We start from the raw sequence: 20,949 nt of genomic DNA on the forward strand, positions 1-20,949 counted from the left end.
CTTCCTGACGGTTCTGTTTTTAAAAAATAAATTCATATGTGGCAGTACTGACTGAGAAACATCACTACATCACATCCCATCAACATAAAACAGGATATGTAACAACAGGTGGATGTAAAGTGATCCGAGTAGAAAAGTTTTCAGTTTCTTCCTTTAAATATTTACAGAGTAGGACTGAGGAGGCAGCATGGAGCGTCGCTGCACAACAAACATTTACATAAAAAATCATCATCCCACCACTCTTGGCACTTGGTTCCATGTCCGATTGGTATAAAGTAGTGAGGGTCGGACTGTGGCAGTGGAGCGTGACGGGCCGGTTCTGTAGTGCAGGAAGCGGTCCACGGAGATGAAGTGGTCCTGTGACTGTGGAGCTGCGTGGACGTGAAAAGGTACATAGTCGAGTTTAAACGAGTGGTGTTCTATCGGAGGCGTCGGGTGTGGAGAGGAGCAGCGTGGGACGATGACGTGGCAGAGAGGGAGACTCCTTGGGTCAGCTCATAAAGGAGAAGTCAAAGTCAGAGAAGATGTCCTGCTGCTCTGCGGTGAGCACGCAGGGCGTCTGTGGGAGCGTGAGCACCGGCTTGAGCTGAGTGAACTCCTCGTCGAAGTTGCTGACGTCCCGCGGCGCCCTGATGACCGGCAGGAACGGAGGCTTCACCCTCTTGGACAGGAGAGCGTTCCAGTCCAACCCCTGTCAACACACAACACCAGGAATCACTGGCTGATTAAAACATTATACATATCTGTTTTCAAAACTTTATTTAAATTTAAATGTGTACGCCTCAAGTTTGTAAACCTGCACAGAAACAGAAATGTGCTTCATGTGACTAAATTCACACTGAGTTTGCTCTTCTCAGACTTTTTGCCTGGTTTTATTGTAGAAAGCCAATTTTTTTTTCCAGATCTATCCAGACCTGGAAAATAACTACAGTAACATTGAAGACTTTGGTTCTGTAGATGTCAGAGCTCGTCTACAGCTGCAAAGACTAAAACCTGCTGCTGTGATTTAAAGGAGACATATTCTGCCCCTTTTCCACAAAGTAAATAATTCCCAGGTGTCTTAAAAACATGTCTGTGACATGTTTTGGTCAAAATACATCATGGATCAAACATCACAGCTCTTTTCATCCTCTCAAAACAGCCCTGTTCAGAACGGCTGGTTTCAGTGCCTGTCCCTTTAAATGCAAATGAACCACAGATTGCCCCGCCCCTTCTACTGGTACCAGGTAGGGGTGGGGTTATGCAAATTCGAGTCCTAGTTAAATCACTGGAAGACAACTGAGGGAACAGCTCGTAAAACCACATGGATTTCAACCTAGAGAGCCTGAACATTACAGATTTTTTTGTCAATTCTCACATTTTAGGGGCCGGAAGGCAAAACAAACACCCAAATATATGTTAAAGAGCCTTCAAAAAGTTATACTCCCATAATATGTCCCCTTTAAAGTCAATCAGCAGTGGGTGTGGGTTAACTGAAGCTTACGTTGGTGTGAAATTAAAATGTATGACAGTTCATGGTGCACTAACATCATCATCAGACCAGTGTCAGACACTAGGGCTGGGAATCACTAGAGGCCCAGTGATACGATATTATCAAGATATTTGTGTCTCGATACGATATTATTGCAATATTAAAATATTGCAATAAGCTCTGATATTATTGTGGATTTTTTTGCCTTTTTCAACTGAAAATGATGTCTCCAAATGAAAACTTTAACATCTGTTTTTTCTAAACTTTACTAAAAGTCTTAGTCTGTTCAGATCGATATTTGGCGTCTGTATATCAACACAATATTGCCATGCAACATATCATCAAAATATGCTGAATCAATTTTTTCCCCACCTCTATCAAACACTTGGCCTGTTTTCAGACATGACACATCAGCTGCTGTCTGACTGTCTGCAGAGATTTCCTCTACTGCAAACACATCAACACTTAACTTTCTGAATCCTGAAGTAGCTTCAGGTTCTTTTAGGACTTTTATGAGAAATGACACATTGAGCTGTTGTTACACTGTATCACATGGAGCAGACTAACGACCTGGAAGAATCTGTGTCTCTTGATCGCCGCGGCGTCGTCCTCTCCTCCTCCCAGTCTCGTCTCTGGGTTTTTCTGGAGCAGCTGAAACAGAGTGAGAGTGATGGAGGAGGAGTGAGGTCATTCAGAGACACCTGCAGCTCGGTTGAACAAACATCCACATCCACTGGGAACTGACCTTCTGAATGAGGGACACGGACTCAGGAGAGAGGAAGCGTGGGTAACGCACTTCATCGTTGACGATGCTGTCGAACACCTCCTCCTCATCATCACCTGGGAACGGAGACTGAGGGAGAAACACAGGCAGCACAGTTTTTATTTTCTCTCCTGAAACAGTCCTGGTTCTGCTGAGTCACAGTCACACAGATCAATGTCAGTCAGTGATTTCATTTACGAGACAACTCTTCACACTCCTTTTCTGTTCTTGTTCTTGTTTTTTTTATCAAATGTGTTTTTATCTTTCATAATCAAAGTAAATAAATGAATTCATTTATTCATCCTTCCTGTTACTTATTACTTATATTTTGGCATTTGAGATAATTAGATAAGATTAGATGAGACTGGATTTAGTTTATTCAGTTCAGTGAATTGTGGATCAGAGATCTTTCACTTCCCCTCAGAAAATGAACACACAGTTTGTATATTCTACATGTTTGTAGATGTTTTCTATTTCTTTACTTTTAAATATTTCTCAAGTATATATATATATATATTGAATCTATTGATCTGCAGTTCTGGTTTCTTCTATTAATTCTTATGAACCAAACACCAAAGCAAATTCACAGCTGACTGTGATCGTACTGACCTCCCCCACCAACATCTCATAGATGAGGACCCCCAGCCCCCACCAGTCCACACTGCGGGTGTAGTTGTTGTCGGTCAGGACTTCAGGAGCCAGAAACTCTGGTGTGCCACAGAAAGTCGAGGTGCGGTCGCCGTGGCCCATACCTACACACACACACACAGACTCGGTCAGAGCTGATGACAGACACATCCAAGTCCATCATCCATGTTATAATAAGTCACAGTCTGAGTCCTGTGCTGCCCTGAACCTGATGTCAAGATCTGTATCAACTGATCTGGAAACCATTGCTCACTGGTTGTGTGTTATAAATAAACAGTTTGCATCACACAGTCTGAGTTTATATTAGTTTAAAATGTCTTTACCTTCTTTGCACAAACCGAAGTCTGCGATCCTGACGAAACCATCAGCGTCCATCAGCAGGTTATCCAGCTTCAGGTCCCTGACACACACACACACACACACACATTATGCTACATGCTCCCAGATGACATGCAGCCAGATGTGATGTAACCCAGCTGTGGGAGCAGCATGAGGAGCACTCACCTGTAGACTATGTGGTTCTGGTGCAGAAACTCCAGACCGAGCAGCACACACGACGAGTAAAACCTGAAAACAGTGAAGTGAAGATAATACAGAGATGATGAGATGTTGAGTGTGTGTGTTTTGGTGAACCGTGGCTGAGGGAGTGAGGCGGACTCACCTGGTCTGGTTCTCGGTGAAGATGCTGGTGTGGATGTGGGTCATGAGGTCTCCTCCCGGGGAGTAGTTCATCACGAAGCACACGTGGTCTGAGGTCTGGAAGCAGCCGTGCAGGTTCACCAGGAAGGGATGTCGGGCGGCGTTGATCACTTCAAATATTCTCTTCTCGCACATGAGGCTGCACAGAGACACACACACATGAAATGAATGCTGGGTAATTTATCGCTTAAAGGGATAGTTCAACATTTTGGCAAATTGGCCCATTTCCATAATCCCTATAGTCATAGCAGTAGGTTCGTTACCTTTATTTGTCGGTGCAAGCTATTTTTAGAACGGCAGAGCAGAGCCGCGAGCTGCTCAGAGCTACGCTACAGAGGCTAATGGGATTTCTTGGTTTTTCTCATCAAACTCATCAAATACACAATCCAACAACTCCAAAATGCTCTGGTGGACAAGTTGTGACCTGCACATTCACCACACTATGAAATAATAACGAACGTTACGAGAGAGTTGTTTTAGAGGTAAATTCATGCAAAACCGCTGATGCGCATTCCCTTTGGGGGCAGTTTTTCGACAAGCAGTCTCTGCATTTACCTCGAAAACAACGCCATTTCGTAACGTTCCATTATTATCTCATAGCGTGGTGAATGTGCAGGTCACAACTTGTCCACCAGAACGTTTTGGAGTTGTTGGATTGTGTATTTGATGAGTTTGATGAGGGAAACCAAGAAATCCCATTAGCCTCCGTAGCGTAGCTCTGAGCAGCTCGTGGCTCTGCTCTGCCGTTCTAAAAACAGCTTGCACCGACAATTAAAGGTAACAAACCTACTCCTAAAACTATAGGGATTATGGCAATGGGCCGATTTGCCAAAATGTTGAACTATCCCTTTAACATTAACTGCTGTAGGATGGCAGGTTATTAAATTATGGATTTCCTACCTGTCCACTTCGTCTCGTGTCACAACGTCTCCTTTCTTCAGAGCTTTGATTGCGTAAAGTTTCCCTGACTTCTTGTACTCTGCCAGCAGCACCTGGATCAGTTACAGGACAAACAGCCGATGAGCAGTGACCCTCATGTCTGTGTGTTAATATCTGCCAGCTCTCTGGCAACAGAGGAAGCTGAGGGAGGAGACAGAGCCAGAACCTTCATGTCTCAGGTTGACAGGCTGCACACGTACCTTTCCAAAGTGACCTCGTCCCAGCACTGATATACAGTTGAAGTCCTCCATCTGCAGCCCCTCATTGCTTCTGCATGTCGACACACAGAATTAGCAAGTGATTCAATCATTCATTAACAAGTTTTACAGATGTCATACTTACTAGTCCTGGTACAATTTTTACATTATCGCCTAATCGCAATCATTTCACATAATCTGTTGTTCTACTTGTTTTAGTTTCTGTAATCTAAACTCTCTATATGTGAAGCACGTTGGTCACTTCCTGTTGTTTGGTAGAAAAAAACTACAAGTACCACAGTGAGAGAGCTCTATCCACTATGACACTTGACGTTAGACGATTCAGAGAGATGGAGGAACCTGAGCTGAGATGTTTCTACCTTCTACAGACAGGAGTGTGTCTGTCCACATCATGTCCAATCAGCTGTCAGCGCAGAAACCATGAGTGGGAGGAACCTGAGCTAAATTTAGAGTCATAACAACAACCAAAACCTTGCCCTGTACATTTGCATAGTCTGGTGTCACTACACATGAAATAAGTTGGATTCTTCCAGGAGGTGAAGAGAGAACGTCCACGTTCCCACTGTTTGACTTACTGTAGAGCTGGACGGATGGAGGGCTGTCTCTTTGGCTTTGGACTCTTGTTCTCACCTGGAGACTGTTGGATCAGGAGGTGAAACAGGCAGAGACATTAACTGACACATCAGACCTGCTTAATCAAACAGTGATGATGTCACTCAGTGTTACTGTGGTGGATGAGCTCACCAGTGGAGAGTCTTTGCTGCTTTTCCTGGAGCGATGTGGAGATCTACCAGACTGATCCATGGAAAGTTCTCTGAGGGGAAAAGAGTTACACTGACACCTTTGTATGGTGGTGATGATGGTACAGTCAAAGCATCATGTTGGTCAAATTACAATATTATATACATTTCTTATTTATGAAGGAAAAAAAACGACCCATAAATAACAAACATCTCATTATTATCTTGTTTATGATTTTAAAGAAGCCGGCTGTGAGTTTGGATGTGGTCTCTGAAGCATGTGCTTTAAGAGCTTCAGCCATCTTTATATTTACAGGACAAGAGCTTCTAATACTGTACATCCTCTGAGCAGCTACAGTGACCACAGGATGAGGGGATGGACCAGAGCTGATAAGCAAAGATGTGATAGGAACAAGAGTTAAAGGGGAACTATGCAAGTCCGGTCGCTTTTCCGCAGTTTTGCTAACCATCCTCCTGGTCATGTGCATTTGTTTACAATGAGGCCAGTAGAAAGAAATCCATGGGGCGGTGGATAATGTTATTTATCATATACGATGTGTTGTGTATATTTGCTTAGTCTTATCTGTCATGAAGAAAAGATGACGGGTTACGGGGCGCAAGTCATAAGTCTATTATTGATTTTACCTTCACAATTACTCCGAAGCTGTTTAATTAAGGTAAAACAAAAGTGTTATTGTTGGTGAGTAAAAGAATCAAGTTTGATGCTGAACTCGGAACATTTCTTCTAAACTGGCCAGTTAACAGATGTTAATGATGCTAATGTTAGCAACGTAGCAACAGCTAAACTTTATTCTAAAGATTTTTTTCATCTTGAAAAACTGTATGACTTTGCCTTTAAAAACATTTCACATGTAAAAATAACTCTTGTAGAGCTTGTTGGGGACGATGAATCCACATTTGGTGCTCTAGTGAGTATTTGGGGCAGCAGGACGAAGTGTGTGTAACTGGGCAAAATTAACTAGTGTGTGTTGAAGGACCATGTCACTTAGCGACACAGCGAGACTCACTGATGTGTTTTAGTTTGTGGAGTCGCATGCAGTCCTTGCTGGGAGGAACCGATTAAATGTTTCAGATCTATACGAGGAATTTTGTAGACAAAGAAGAAAGAGAAACACTCCATAAAAGCATTGTGTCGAAATAAACTCTGAAATACAGGTCAGTGGAAACCCGGCCGTCCACTGGAGTCACATCCTCTCTACTCTCAGTAACATGAGTGGGTCCGAAAAACAGCCTCGAGTCATAGTGGAGAGCCACACAAAGATGTTAATGAGTCAGTGTTGAAGCAGCTCTTTCAGTGATGTGTTTCTGGGTCACGGCGTCCACAGAGTCCTACCGTGACTGGCACACGGCGCCACTGTTGGTGCCTGGTAATGGAGGACTGAGGGGCTCCAGGGAGCTGCAGGGGGGCAGGATGCTCATCATCAAACGACCCCACGTGGCAAAGTTCATGTTCATCTGGGCAGCGCGTAAGAAGTCCTTCCCTGGATGGACGGAAATAAAAAAAGATTGAAAATATTATTTGGAGAATTATTTACATTGTGCTCTACAGTGCAAATGTACGCACCACAACTATGTGTAAAGAAATGATGCAAAACAACATGAACAAATGTTCCTGCCTTTTTCTTTAGGGAATATCCTCCTCTGTCTCTGGAGTTTGGATCGCCGCTCGATGGCAGGATTGATGAACGTCACCTGGAGATGAACAGAACAGCTGATTCAGGTTGGATTCAGTGGAGGTGCTGGTCCAACACCGGAGAGAAACATTAGAATGAAGCAGATTTGAATGTTTCATTTCTACAGTTAGAACGATAACATTGAACGATATTGTTATCGTCCTGCAGTGATGATTTTCAGTCTAATTCTACAGACGCAGGCGTAGAGCTGAAGGTAAGGAACGAGAGCGACACCTCGATGAAGAGGATGCCCTGAGGCTCCAGCTGCACAACCATCCCATGTCTCCGGTTGTCCAGGAAGTCCTCCAGCCGCAGGAACTTCACCCCGCTTAACGCCCGCCAGTCTCTCCAGTACACAGCGATCTCCAGCTCCCTGGACTGGACACACACACACACACACACACACACACACACACACACACACACACACACACACACACACACACACACACACACACACACACACACACACACACACACACACACACACACACACACACACACACACACACACACACACACACACACACACACACACACACACACACACACACACACACACACACACACACAGATAAGATAAGATAATCCTTTATCCGTCCCATGATGGGAAAACACTAAGACACCATTACAAATACTCACATATTAAGCAGCAAAGAATATAATATAATAAGAATATAAACTCTAAAAACCATTAGGACTTTTCCCATATGAATGACTGAAAAGTGACCTGATAGGTGAGATCGCTGAGCACAGCATCTCTCTCCTACTCTGTCCCACCACATCATGTCCTGTTCATCCTCACTGTGCTGACTAAAACATGCCCACAATATACTGAAGGGATGCTACAGGAAAGTGCTAACAGGTAGATATTCAATTCTCCTAGTTGCATCATTGTGAAAACATATGAACAAAAACAAACTACTAAGCCTTTGAAGAAGCAACATGCATTTCAGAAACAAACATCTAATTACTGAGCTCAGGAAATAGTGCTGAAAATGAAATCTTTTCACTTTTTACATTCTGAAGAATTTCAGATTGTTTCAGAAAATCACATACAGTAACAAAGTGTTTAGATTTTTGTCTAACTCTCTTTTTCCTCCTAATGTTTAAATAATTTAATTTGAGGATACCCATAAAAAATAAAAAAAAAGACAGGAAAGGAAAAACAGAGTAAAGAAAAACATCTGGCTCCGGCAGCTCCTCACAGTCACACCACCTAATCCTTAATTTCCCATGATGCAACTCTGCCTTCCTCGTGCCTTTCATACTCTGGTTTATACATTATTCTCTGAACCAAAGCCAGATAAATCCCTGCTGAGGTTGTCATGCTGAGATCATGCACCTGTTTCCACAGGTGGTGACATTTCCCTCATGACCAGTCAACTGATCCGTGTGAGTAATGACAGCGACTTGAATGAGAGAGAGAGAATGGGCGTTGGCGTTGGGTGGTTCGGAGCTAAAGCCAGGTCTTCAGCAGCAGCACGGTGCCTCAGACCAGATTAGAGCAAATGTCAGAGGATTAGTGTTGGATTACACGAGACTATCAGAGACTCAGAGGAAGATAAAAGTCAGAGCTCTGTGCTGGCGGCAGATGTTGGACATTAGAGGTTGCAGAGTCGACACGCTGACCCCTGCTAGTTTCACTATGAGACTGAGCCACACTGACACAGAGGTGGTGATGACACGAAGACAAAGAGGTAGTGGTAGTGTTACTAATGTGCTGACAGATTAGAGATCAGATCAGATCAGCTCATAACAGGAGGAAAACACATTCAGTCACTGATTAATATTTTCAGACTGAACATATTAACAATAGTGATGATACAGTTTGATGAACTGAAGACTTTTTAATATCTCTCCTGTGTGACACACTAAAACCTGCTCATTTCTACATATGGAAGAGAAAAGGTGAGTTTAAAGGAAACGTATGATTCCTTGTTTTCTTTTCAAAAACACAACACATGTTTACCGATCACCTGCAGTTAAATGTTTCAAAATTCAAATAGTTTTTTTTTCTTTTTACTTTGTTATCACATTGTCTGATTATTCTGTTTAATGTTTTGCTTTTTATTTTTTCAGGTTTTTTAGGTTTCGAATTAACCTATTTTTTCTTTGTTTGGTAGTTGTTTTTTATGTTATTAAATCTTCAAAAAATGCAAAAAAAGAAAAGAAAAAACAGAATGACTGTGTGGGTGGTTGGTATATGTTGTGACAGCCTTGTTTTGTATGTATGTTCTGACTCTGACCATGTATTTATGTTTTGTGATCTGTGAATGTTTCTGGTGGTTTGTATGGAACGTCAAACAAATTTCCTGGAAAGCACAAAATAAACTTAATCTAATCTAATACAGGTTGATAGATTTGAGTTTTAGCTGTGACATTTATTGTGAAAAAGTCTTTTAAATCTTTTCACACTGTCAGTTTGCGTTGAGAGTACATCCATCCTTCAGCCGTACCACTTTCTTATTACAAGCACAAAAAACTTGCTTTCACTGGCAGATTTTTCTACTTAATTCAAGTGAAAATGTGTTTGAAACAAGTGAAATGATCTAAAAACAAGTTAATTTTTAAGGTGATGAGTCTTATTTTAAGTGTAAAGAGAATAGTTTTGACTAGAAATGAGACATTTTGACAAGAAATAAGACAAATATTCTTGGAAAGATTTTGAGTTTTTGCAGTGTGGGGGTGAAGTGGGGTACACCTGGACAGGTGGCCTGACCTCACATCCCATCTACAGGCACTTTACATCACCAGTTAACCTGCATGTCTTTGGGCTGTGAGAGGAAACCCAGCAGGCTCGGAGAGAGCATGTAAACTGCTGCTGTGAGGAGACAGTTGTGACCATCTCACGTCCTGATAAGAGCAGAGGAGCGCAGTGATCACTGAGCCGTGTGCAGCTCGGGCTCAGCTGTAATCAAGTGAGAGTCACTGACCCGTTCCAGCTCGATGCTGAAGCTCTGGCCCCAGGCCTCTTTGCCCAGCTGTCTCCAGTGTGTGCGCCCCACGATCCTGTTGTCCAACTTGAGTACGGCGCTGATCTCCGCTGACACACAAACACAAAGAGGCAAACTTATACACACTGCAGCTACTGAAGGGAATAAAGGCTGTAATAGACTGTGTGGGTATTTTAAGTACAGTTAGCTGCTATAACAACACATACAACAGTCCCTCTGAAGAGCAGATGCACTCCACTGTGAGCATTATACAGAAGACGGCAGAGCTCATCTTGTAATCATCTATAAATATCCATATAAATAAAGCTCCACATCTCCCTCCATAAGAAGATACAGTATAGTTTTAGAACCAAAAAGCCTCTCAATCTAGTTTTAAGTCTCCATGGAGCTCTAGTAACAACAGGCTGATGTTGTCCAATCAGAGGAGAGGAGGCTGTGAGCCTCTTTCTGTAGCTCTGGAGTAGTGGGTGTCCTGACAACCATCAATAAACCACTGAGAGTAAAGATGATGATGATCCACAGGTTCCAGCTCCTATCACATCAGCCTGTTGTATTTTAAATTATTAATGTGATCTATGTGTTGTAATCATGAGATAGTTAGACATCGTTATGAGTTTTAGCTTCAACTCTTAGAGCTGCCTCTATGAGAACACATCAAACTCTCCTGTGACAGATATTTCTAACTGGCAGTAAAGACTAATGTCATATCTGAACTGAATCAGGACCTAGTGAATCTGAACTGGATTGATTTGGGAGTTAAGGGTGTCAGGTTAACACTGAATGACAATGCAACAACATTTCACTTGCCTACACACATGGAATTTTAAAAAATGAGCTTAGTTGGGTTTTCACTTACAGGACAGTTCATCAGACTTGGTGGGCTTGCCATTGGTACTGCGTCCTGATAGGCCGGCTCTCACCTTCAGGGACTTTCCTTCAGACGTGTTTGCAGGCGCGGCCGAGGCACCGGTCAAACGGCCGCGGCCTGGAACCGACTCCAACAGGTCTTGGCAGCCCATCAGACAAACTTCTAACCGACCTGAAGAACAGTATTTAGATCATCAGTTCACTGCTGTGCTAATGCGATGCTGTTGTGATGACGAAACCAGAATCACAACCTTGTTGTTACGTTCACCCAGAATCATGTGACATATTAGTCTGAGATTTTGTCATATATGCTGTGTGAAGTCTTTAAAGGGGACATATTATGGAAATATCACTTTTTGAAGGCTCTTTAACATATATCTGGGTGTTTGTCTTGTCAAAATGTAAGAATTGACAATATTGTAATATTGTATTGTAATCTTCAGGCTCCTTAGGTTGAAATCCATGTGGTTTTACGAGCTGTTCCCTCAGTTGTCTTCCAGTGATGTAACTAGGATTCGAATTTGCATAACTCCACCCCTACGTGGTACCAGTAGAAGGGGCGGGGCAAGCAGTGGTTCATTTGCATTTAAAGGGACAGACACTGAAACCAGCCGTTCTGAACAGGGCTGTTTAGAGAGGATGAAAAGAGCTGTGATGTTTGATCCTTGAGGTAGTTTGACCAAAGCATGTCACAGACATGTCTTTAAGACACCTGGGAACTATTCTAATTTGTGGAAAATGGGCATAACATGTCTCCTTTAATGGGTAAAAAATGTTTTGTGAGGTCACACTACACAGTCACGTTTGAGCTTTGACCACCAAAATCAAACCAGTTCGTCCTTTAATCTAAGTGAATGTTTGTAACAAATTCGAACATCATGTTGAAGAACAACATGCTCTGACTGCATGGACGCATGAAGAGTTGATCTAAATATTGGTAACAACCTGTTAGACTGGCTGGTTTGAAGAAGGAGGAGGACGCAGCCTTGGACTTGCTGTTTGGTGTGCCGTAGGAAGGGAAGGTCCCCGACAGTAACTCCTCTTTGATGGCGACGTGATAAGGGTGGTCGGGAGGCAGCTCGCTCAAACGTCTCTCCAGGGAGAGACGCAACAAATCCACCTTCTGAGACGACTCCTGCATCCGCGTCTGAGCCTGAGGGACACGACAGGAAAAACTGATGAGCACAGATGAACTGAGACATGGAGAGAGAGAGGGATGAGTGTCCAGCCTGAATCAAACTGAGGATGTTTTGGTTACATGTTAGGGACTTTTGGGGACTCCGTGTCTGTGCACAAAGCTGGACTATGTAAATCTCTCTTGAGTAAACCTGGATTAGATAAATCTGAACTGCATTAGTGGAACGACTTGAGGCTTAATTTGGGGATGGTGCTAGTTTAAGCTTGGCTCGGCTTTCTTTAGCTTTAACACCTCCCTGGATCAGTTTGTCCGGCTCTGACAATAAAGTGGTTTATAACGACACTCCTCAGGGTGCAGCTTCAGGGTGGGTGGCCATGTAGTCAACTTCCTGAGCACTAGCTTCATCTCTGTATCGCCATAGAAACAAAACCCCTGAGCAGGTCTTTTAGTAGAGGGTTTAGAGGACAAGGTGTTCCTCAGCGCCGAGCCCTAACCTTAACATTTGTGAGCCAGCATTAAACCACTATATACACTGAGTAACAGTCTCATTGTTTCATTGTAAGTTTGCATTATACTTTGTGCAGCAGTTAGGAAGAACGGGCACAGTTTCTGGTCTGACTGGCTGCTGGAATGTGCCACGTCCTGTTGAGGGAGTTTTAATTTCATGATGTCAAACCAGAGGCCTGCCGAGAAAAACTCAGGTTGGCTCCAGATATGTTGGTTTATTATCTACAAAAACAGAGATTGTGATTCCAGATTTGATCCTGATTAAATCAAAAGTTAAAAGCTACTGTAAATCTGATTAGCCGGTTTGCAGACACAGTGATAATCTGATCCCCTGGTCACAGACTAATACCTGGTGTACACACCTCTGCCAGTATGCGGCGGTCCTGGGTCTTGCGCCCACTCAGCTGCTTCACCACATTCTTGGCGCCTTCTGCGACGGCCGACTCGATCTTCATGTGGTGCATGAGCTCAGCCACTCGCAGGTCCAGAGGACTGATCATGTCCAGAGTCTGACCTGAGGACAGGCGGAGGAAGACACGCTCAGATAGAGAATAATAGTCCAGCAGATTGTCTCTAACAAACAAGAACTTCAATGGATCCCTCAACACATGCTCTTCATTAGTTCAACAGGATTTCCATTTTTTATTTCCTTGTAACCACTAAATCATAGTAATTAGTAATGACACCTTTATTGATAGTTGTACTGGTCAAACAATGACTCCATGCTGTTAAATGTATCGGTACAGAAATTACTGTTCTAATTCAGACTCTGTCGTCCTAATTGTGGATTTAAAAGTAACAACTCACTAAATTACTTATGGTTTAAATTGTCTGAGCTCATCCAAAGCCACTGGCTGCTTTTTCTAGGATTTAGGGTGACACGTCTCTTATGTGGGATTAGTCACAGTTAAGTTTCAAACACAGTTTCAATGATACAGTGTTTCCCACATATAGACTTCTCTTGGGTGCAGTATCTAAGTATATCTGTGTAGAACTTCTCACAGAGAGGACTCACTAAGTGCTGTATGGGTTGAAGTACATACAGGTCAAATATAGTAAATACTAAGATACAAAATCATACAGTAAAATAAAATAAGTGTGGTTGATTTACCATGTGTGCCGTCCTGCTCCTCGTCTTTGGCTTGGTTGACTTTGATGATCTGCATGCGCAGCAGCTCGATCTTTGTGCGACTGTCCTGCAACATCTGCTGGGCTGTCGACAGCATCTTCCTGTCCTGGAGAACAAAACGCACAACTCAGGAAGGATCACAGTGACAGAACAATGCTAGCACCTAAGAGCTTCTTATGTGCATATATCATATTTTACACACACGGTAATTTATTAAAAGCTCTTTTTTACAACCTTTAGAACACTAAAAGAATAGGAAGGAAATAAACAGGAATGAGTTCAGCATATGAGGTGTGTATGTGTATTTACATCCTGGTGTGGACTTAAACATGAATACACTCTAACCCACAGAGGAAAAGTGAAGTCCCCATGGGTGGAGACTGTTTCAGTTAGTTTGAACATAGTTTTAGGACTACAGTTAGAACCAGGTTTAGGACTTTTGACCTCTCCTTTGGGCCCACTTACTTTAATATTTAAGTTTTCTTTATATTTACTTAGTATATATTTTAATATTGGTTACAGCCATGTCCTTGTTTGTATGAATTATTATTTTCTTGGTTGTCTGTCTTTCTTTATTGTTATCATGGTTTCTGTTTTCATAAATATTAAGCACTAGATTCAGAATAATCCATTAATATTCCTGAACACTACCTGATAAAAGTGAAAGCCTGTGCCTGTGCATGTTGTGTTTTACACAGCTTTACCATCACATAACCTGACCTAAAGTTGGAATAGGAGCTGAAGGTTAAGATCATGTCAATAAGTTCAAACAAGTTGTGATGAGATGTGTGTATGCCGCCTTGTTGTTACCTTAAAGGAGCTGTTGGCGTAAGTCTGGATCATGTTCTCAGCCCCCTGCTTGACTTTGGTCTCCATGGTGAGCTGCTTCTTCAGGGTCCTGACTCGACTGACCAGCGGTGACGTGACGTCTTCCCACTGACACGACTCTGGTGACTGGTTGTCTTCTTTCTCCACAGAGCCTGAGCACAAACAGTCACAGGGTGGACGTTCAGTTCAGTTCGTCTTTACAGGCTGTTATTTTTGTGAATGCAGCATCTTTGAAGTACTACTGCAACACAAACCTGAAGCAGTGGTGTGCATTACGGTCCACAACATCCTTTTGATACCGTGATGCACCATTGTTTTGTCTAGAATCTTCACGATAAACTCAAAATGCATTTAAATAATCAAATCACCATGACGCACTCGGCTGGAGCTACTGGAAGTTAAATATTCAAACTGGAGGGAAATCAAGTTGCTGCGTTGTTGTGCACATTTTCTGGAGGGAAGTGGCAAAAAGCATTTAAAATGTTCTGTGTTTCAGTATCAATGTATCATTCATAACTCTCTATCTTGAAAATATGCCAGATGAATTGAGTAAAACTGATATATACACAAAGTGCAGGCTCTAGAAAAATGGCCCCGCTACAGATATTTTTGTTAAAATTGTAAAACAATTCCATGTCCTAGAGCAAATGACTTACTCAATCTGACTCCAAAAAGATCTGGGTGAAAAACGATGGCAGAACTGGCATGCTATTTGGCCAATGTGTGAGACTGTTTATAATGTGTTGTGTATGGTATTTTGTCTTTCGGATATACAGATCACCCCTGGACCTCAAATTCACGTAATTGTTCAGTGTTTTGTGTTTGTCTTTTGTTTTACCTTTTCCATTCCTGTACTAAAATAAGAAAACTATCTATAAATGAAGAGTTTAAAATAAAAAACATGAATATTTGCAGATAATGTTAAAGAAATCTATGATTAGTTAAGATGGTATTATTCACTCATGTTCTTTTCTTCTAACTTGAAAATATAAATAAGATTTTTGTGAAGTAAAGGGAATATTTAAACCTGACTGTAATAAGTGACTATAGTAAAGACAGATTGAAGCAGTATAAATCTTTTGGTTCCGGTACCTGTGCTGCTGTCCTTCTCCGTGCCCATGGACCTGGCGTTGAGCTCCTGCAGCTCCCAGTGCAGCTTGTCCAGCTTGCGGCTGGAGGCCTTCAGCTGACCCTCCACGTCGGCCGCGCTCTTGCGGCTGGTGACGGCCCGCCTCAGCCTCTCGGCCGCCTCCTTGATCTTCAGCTCCCTCTGGATCTCCTGCCTGAGCAGAGTGCGAGCGTCCTCCAGACGCTGCTGAAACTCCGGGTCCAGGATGTCGCCCTCCTCCAGACCCTGGAGGTTACCGCTCTGAAAAACACACAGCAGCTTCTGATCAGAGTCTGAGCTTTGTGGTAAATGTAGCTGTGGAGTTCATTTTTGCCACTGTTAATATCATATACAATGTTTACAGTCTATATAGTTACATTTACCACAGTCTTTTATTGAGAAAATGCAACAGGAGCAGGAGCAGGCTCAGTGGGGAAATGCTGAGATTTGCTACTTGCATTTGTGAGTAAATATATAGCCTGTAATTAAAAACACCAGATGCTGCTGCTCTGCAAAAACTGATGTTGCTTTTATTTTTTTACTCCTGTAAGTTTACAGCTTTTCAGTCTCTCTCTCAACTGTGATGAATCAATTTATTTTTCATCCATTTTTTGTTTTCTTACAAGTTAACCCATGGACATTTAAATTAACATTTCTAATCTAAAATAAGTGCGCTGCAGATGGAGCACAGATCTATTTAAACAACGTAAACAAAATTGACACCCACTAATTAGTGTCTTATTTGTTACTGTTGATTAAATTCTCATATTTTATCAGATTAAAAACTAACAGACTTTCTATATCAGCCGTGCGGTGGCCTGTAGTCTGCATATCAGCAATTGAAAAACCCTTATCAGCCGACCATGAATGCAAAGGGAAGAAAGTCCAGCAGTGAGATAGGCCGGTACTGAGGAGCTGACACCCTCTACAGTACAAAGGTCATCACCCACGGTTTCTACCAGACTAACTGCTATAAGGTCGAGGGCGATCATCTTCATCTGTAATTTCAGATAGTGAATGGAAATGAAGCGCAGCAGGCTTCACTGCTCCATGCAGGATGTAAACAAAGGACAAGCAGCTTCCACTGAAAGAAAGTTCAAGGCAAGCAGGATGTGACGGAACACCGCCCCCTGGTGGAGGAGCTTCCACTATAGGGTCAGGGAGCGTTGATAAACCTATTACATCTAATCTAAGAGCTGATCGAGCTGATCCTTTTATCACCTTGCTTAATATGGTGAGATATGTATTAATAAACACAATATATTGTATATTGATGTACAAAAAACATCAGTGATAGACAAATTATTAGTAATGAGATCATGGCTGTACCGCTTTGAACTAGAACCAGATGTGACAGATGTGGAATGACCAAGTCTGAGTTTTACTTCTTTTTTTTTAGTTTAAAGTGTCTTGTTCTGTTCAACCAACTAGTCCACTGATGACAGTCATCAGGTCAAGGTTTCTGCCTGTTAATATAGGACGTTTTTTCTTTTGTCCCGTCACTGAACATCAGCTCATGATGGGAATTCTTGTACCTCTTTAATAAAAAAGAGAAGAGAGTTCAGTTTAGACCTGCTGTGCTGAATATATCTGAAATAACTTCTGTTATTTGGTCCTACTGTATATACGTTTTTGTGTAGATTATGTAGATACATGTATACATAGTGTGGAAGCAAAGTTGTGGTGTTGGTGGTGTAATGTTGTGGGGAAGTTAGCTCCAGATTCACAGCTTCTCATTCAGCCATTCTGGGGAAAAGTGATGTAAACTAAAGTTTCACTAAGACTGATTTGGTGTTTTTGTTATCAGTCATCAAGGTTGAAGTCCCAGCACTTTTATAAACCAGACCATTTACAAATCAAAGCTTAATTCACAGTGTGAGCAAGAGAAGCTCCAGCTGCTCTGGCCTCATCTATAATCCTGCACTTCTGCTGAGATCATCTATCTCATGTTCTCTTACCTTTGTCTTGTTTCTGTCAGGCGTATTGAATGACCTGCGTGTATGATAATGCGCTATACAAATAAATTTGCAAATTTGCTTTGCCTTACTAGAGCCAAACAGACAGGTGTGGCTCGCACACCACTGTGCTTACATACACCTTAGTTACACCGCTGGCTCTCATGTGGCCGCATATCCACTTCCTCCTCCCTCCATGTTCCCTGTGGTGGTCCTGGACACGGACAGGTCTACGCTAAAATACATCTGATCTAATCTAATGTATTGTCTGGTTCCATCTAATGACACAATGATCTTTGGTGAAGTTCAATCTTTCAATTTTGTCTCCACCCACCCTCATTTCCACAGAGACTCCTTGTGTCAGAACTGAAGCTCTTCCTGCCGGTGTTTCAATGTGAGGTTTTGTAAACAATAACTTGGCCTGGTGTCATTTGTCAGGTCATCTGCTGCTCCCTCTGTTATTGGTAGCGTGGTTCTTCCTGTTCCTCCTAATCACTGCTGCAGCTGTGTGTTTTACGGCACGTTCAGTATCTACTCAACAACTCCTGCAGTTCTTCTTTTGAACAAAACTCTGTCTCTCGCCTCTGTTCATCTTGTCTTACAGCTTCATCATTCTCTTTACCTGGCCGGGACACACCTTTACTGTCGTCTGTTTCAGAAGGAACACAACTCAGCCATTAGTCAGCTTGTTATTCATTTCATCATTGTCTGAAGAATTTCTTTGGAAACCTGTCTTTGACTGCATCATACGCTAACACCTGCTGCTATCATGTCACTTCACTGCGTTTATATTGTATATCCTTGTCATTTCCCACACTGTCTATTGTGTCTCTTGGGTGTAGTCTGGATATGGACACACCAGTAATAATAATAAAGGTTTTATTAATCTGATATGATGTTTTAAACTTTCTTTATCTTCTATGAGAGGATCAGTACACACTTGAGACTAAGTAAAGGGTTTAGTTAAGGTTTTTTAATGCACTTTATTAAGGTTGAATTAAAAATCTCAATACAGCCACTTGTAATATCCAATTCACAGGAGCTCCAGTTCTTTGACATAGGTACAAGTTATCATAACATGCTGTCAAAGATGAAGTATTGCGGTACTACAGAGAAGCCCTGTCCCAATATAACCTATAAGGGAACATGTTTGTTTGCATCACAGTATATTTCCTGTATATTCAGTCAGAAATCTTGGTTTTAGTGGCACTGAGACTTTAATTAAGATGTCTTTCACAGTCTGACAGCCATGAGTGGTTCAAAATGAAACACTAACACTGTGTCAGTCATGATGTCACTGCAGTCTCGGGTTGTTATTGAAGCTAAACTTCTGCTCTGAGCTCCACTTCACTGAATGGACGTTTCTGTGTTTGCTCAAATCACTTCCCAGCTTTAGGAAACAGGTGCAACAACAGGTGAAACAAGTGTCGTTCTAGCTGAAACCTGGAGGTCTAAACGGTGCTACAGACTAGAGCAGGTAAAGTTCCCAGGAGCTGCTGCTGACAGCCACAAGAGTAGCCAAACTATGAAAGAGAAACGAGACAAACAGGAAAATCCAGCGCGCCTCCCTCAGCGAGGCAGCGGTTAGCGTCAGGTCAGAGCTGTTAGCAGCCTGACTCTGTTTACCTGCAGTTTAACTCTTTTCTCTTTTCTTCCGCTGAGACTGGACGAGCCGAGGCGGAGCACATACCTGTAGAGTTACACCTGACATGGTGGCTGTCAGCGGCCGGACATTCACACGACGTCAACGTCTGCTCCGGCTACCGACGACCGCCGCTCCCCGTCCGGTCAGAGAGTCGGTGGCTGAGCTCCAGGAGGACGGACACGGCTCGGCTCGGCACGGCACGGCTCGGCACGGTTAGTGTAGGCTGGTATAGGTCAACTTTGACAGGAGTGTGTGAAATTCAACGTCTGCTAATGCCGCTCACAGCCTGCCCAGTGCCCACGACCCCGCGGCGCTGACCCCCGTACACACACACACAAACTAACTAACCTGGGGAAAGTTTGAATCGAGTTGAACTGGGGAATCACGAAAAACTGACGTCATCGGACCACAGCGCGATTGGCTGGCAGAGCAGGTGAAGGAACCAATCACAGTCGAGTATTCAGTGCACCTGCCGAAGATGTTAAGTTGAGTTCACCTTGAGTTCTTCTTACACTGTTTGAGCAGAAAAAATAAATGTAATGAATTTAATGAACATTTGAAAATGTAATCTGTATTTGGGCTATCTGTTAACTTATTTTATAAAAACCGACTGTGGTATGCGCTATTAAACAGGTTCTTTAAAACCTGCCTGTTCTGCTGCTGTTAATGACCTAACGTGTTCTTAAGTAATGGACTGGACAAACTGGTTAAAAACCTTTAACAGAACTCCAGCTGACATAAGCGTTTATCTCCAGACTGTGGGCGGGGCTGTTGTGCTATGGGCATGTCGTGTAAAGACAAACTTTTTGTCATGTTAAACACATAAAAGAGGTGGGAGTGGAAAAGAAGAGATGCCAACAGGAAGACAGAAACACACATTGACACCATCCCCAATATGTTTTTTAAAAATCAAAGTGAGCATGAGGCTAAATTATATGAAAATAAAGTAGCCTAAAGTAATAAAATAAAACGGCAAAAACAAAGTTAAGTAAGATGAAATTAAACATTTTAAGAAGGTTGATTAAAATCACCCACATCAGACAATATTGATGTGTGAATATGTTCCTCCTTGGGATAATTGTTTGTTTACCTACTGCAATGAATGGACGGATGTCTCCCAGACTGGATCTCAGAGTCTGACCGTGGGATGAATCCAGATCCAGACCTGGAGTACAGCAGTCAGGTGTACTTGAAGTGGAGACTCTTATTTTGAATGCTATGGATCAACTATGAATCCAAACATTTCAGACTGTTTACAGTTGTTAGGGACACATTTGCATGTAAAAAGTGACGAGTCACAATGACATCTCTCCATACTTGAGTGGGTTTTCTCTTGGTGCTCCAGTTTATTCTCACCATTGGTTCTTGAATAAAGTACAAAAACAAAAAACAAAATAAAAGCATTTTCGTTTAAATGTTTTTCTTGCTTTTGTTACCATTTATTGCCAGAATTTCCACTACGGTGCAGTACAATAAATGAGTCTGTAAAGTCATGTAAGGGCTGATGGGAATTTCATTATACTATGTGAAAAGTATACAACAGAAAATGTAGGGTTTTATTTAAAAAATATATATTTATATTTACAGTCAGGACAGATTTAAATACTGACCTGACAATGGCACCAGGGTCAAAGGCCAAAGTT

General features: G+C 42.3%; 1 protein-coding gene across 1 annotated transcript; it reads right to left on the reverse strand.

The window, feature by feature from the left end:
• Positions 1–490: 490 nt before the first annotated feature.
• Positions 491–19,578, reverse strand: pkn3 (protein kinase N3; the record flags this gene model as incomplete). The annotated part of the gene is given in 23 exon segments (XM_083982940.1): positions 491–691; positions 2,042–2,122; positions 2,217–2,324; positions 2,844–2,986; positions 3,206–3,282; positions 3,387–3,449; positions 3,544–3,720; positions 4,482–4,573; positions 4,721–4,790; positions 5,314–5,375; positions 5,483–5,550; positions 6,833–6,866; positions 6,868–6,980; positions 7,116–7,191; positions 7,407–7,550; positions 10,109–10,218; positions 10,986–11,168; positions 11,942–12,149; positions 13,004–13,155; positions 13,753–13,876; positions 14,581–14,750; positions 15,691–15,967; positions 19,352–19,578. Coding segments are annotated over 23 exon segments (2,754 nt in total). The 5' UTR covers positions 19,373–19,578.
• Positions 19,579–20,949: the final 1,371 nt, after the last annotated feature.

The sequence above is a fragment of the Trachurus trachurus genome (genome assembly GCF_905171665.1).
Source record: "Trachurus trachurus genome assembly, chromosome: 12".
NCBI classification, from domain to species: domain Eukaryota; kingdom Metazoa; phylum Chordata; class Actinopteri; order Carangiformes; family Carangidae; genus Trachurus; species Trachurus trachurus.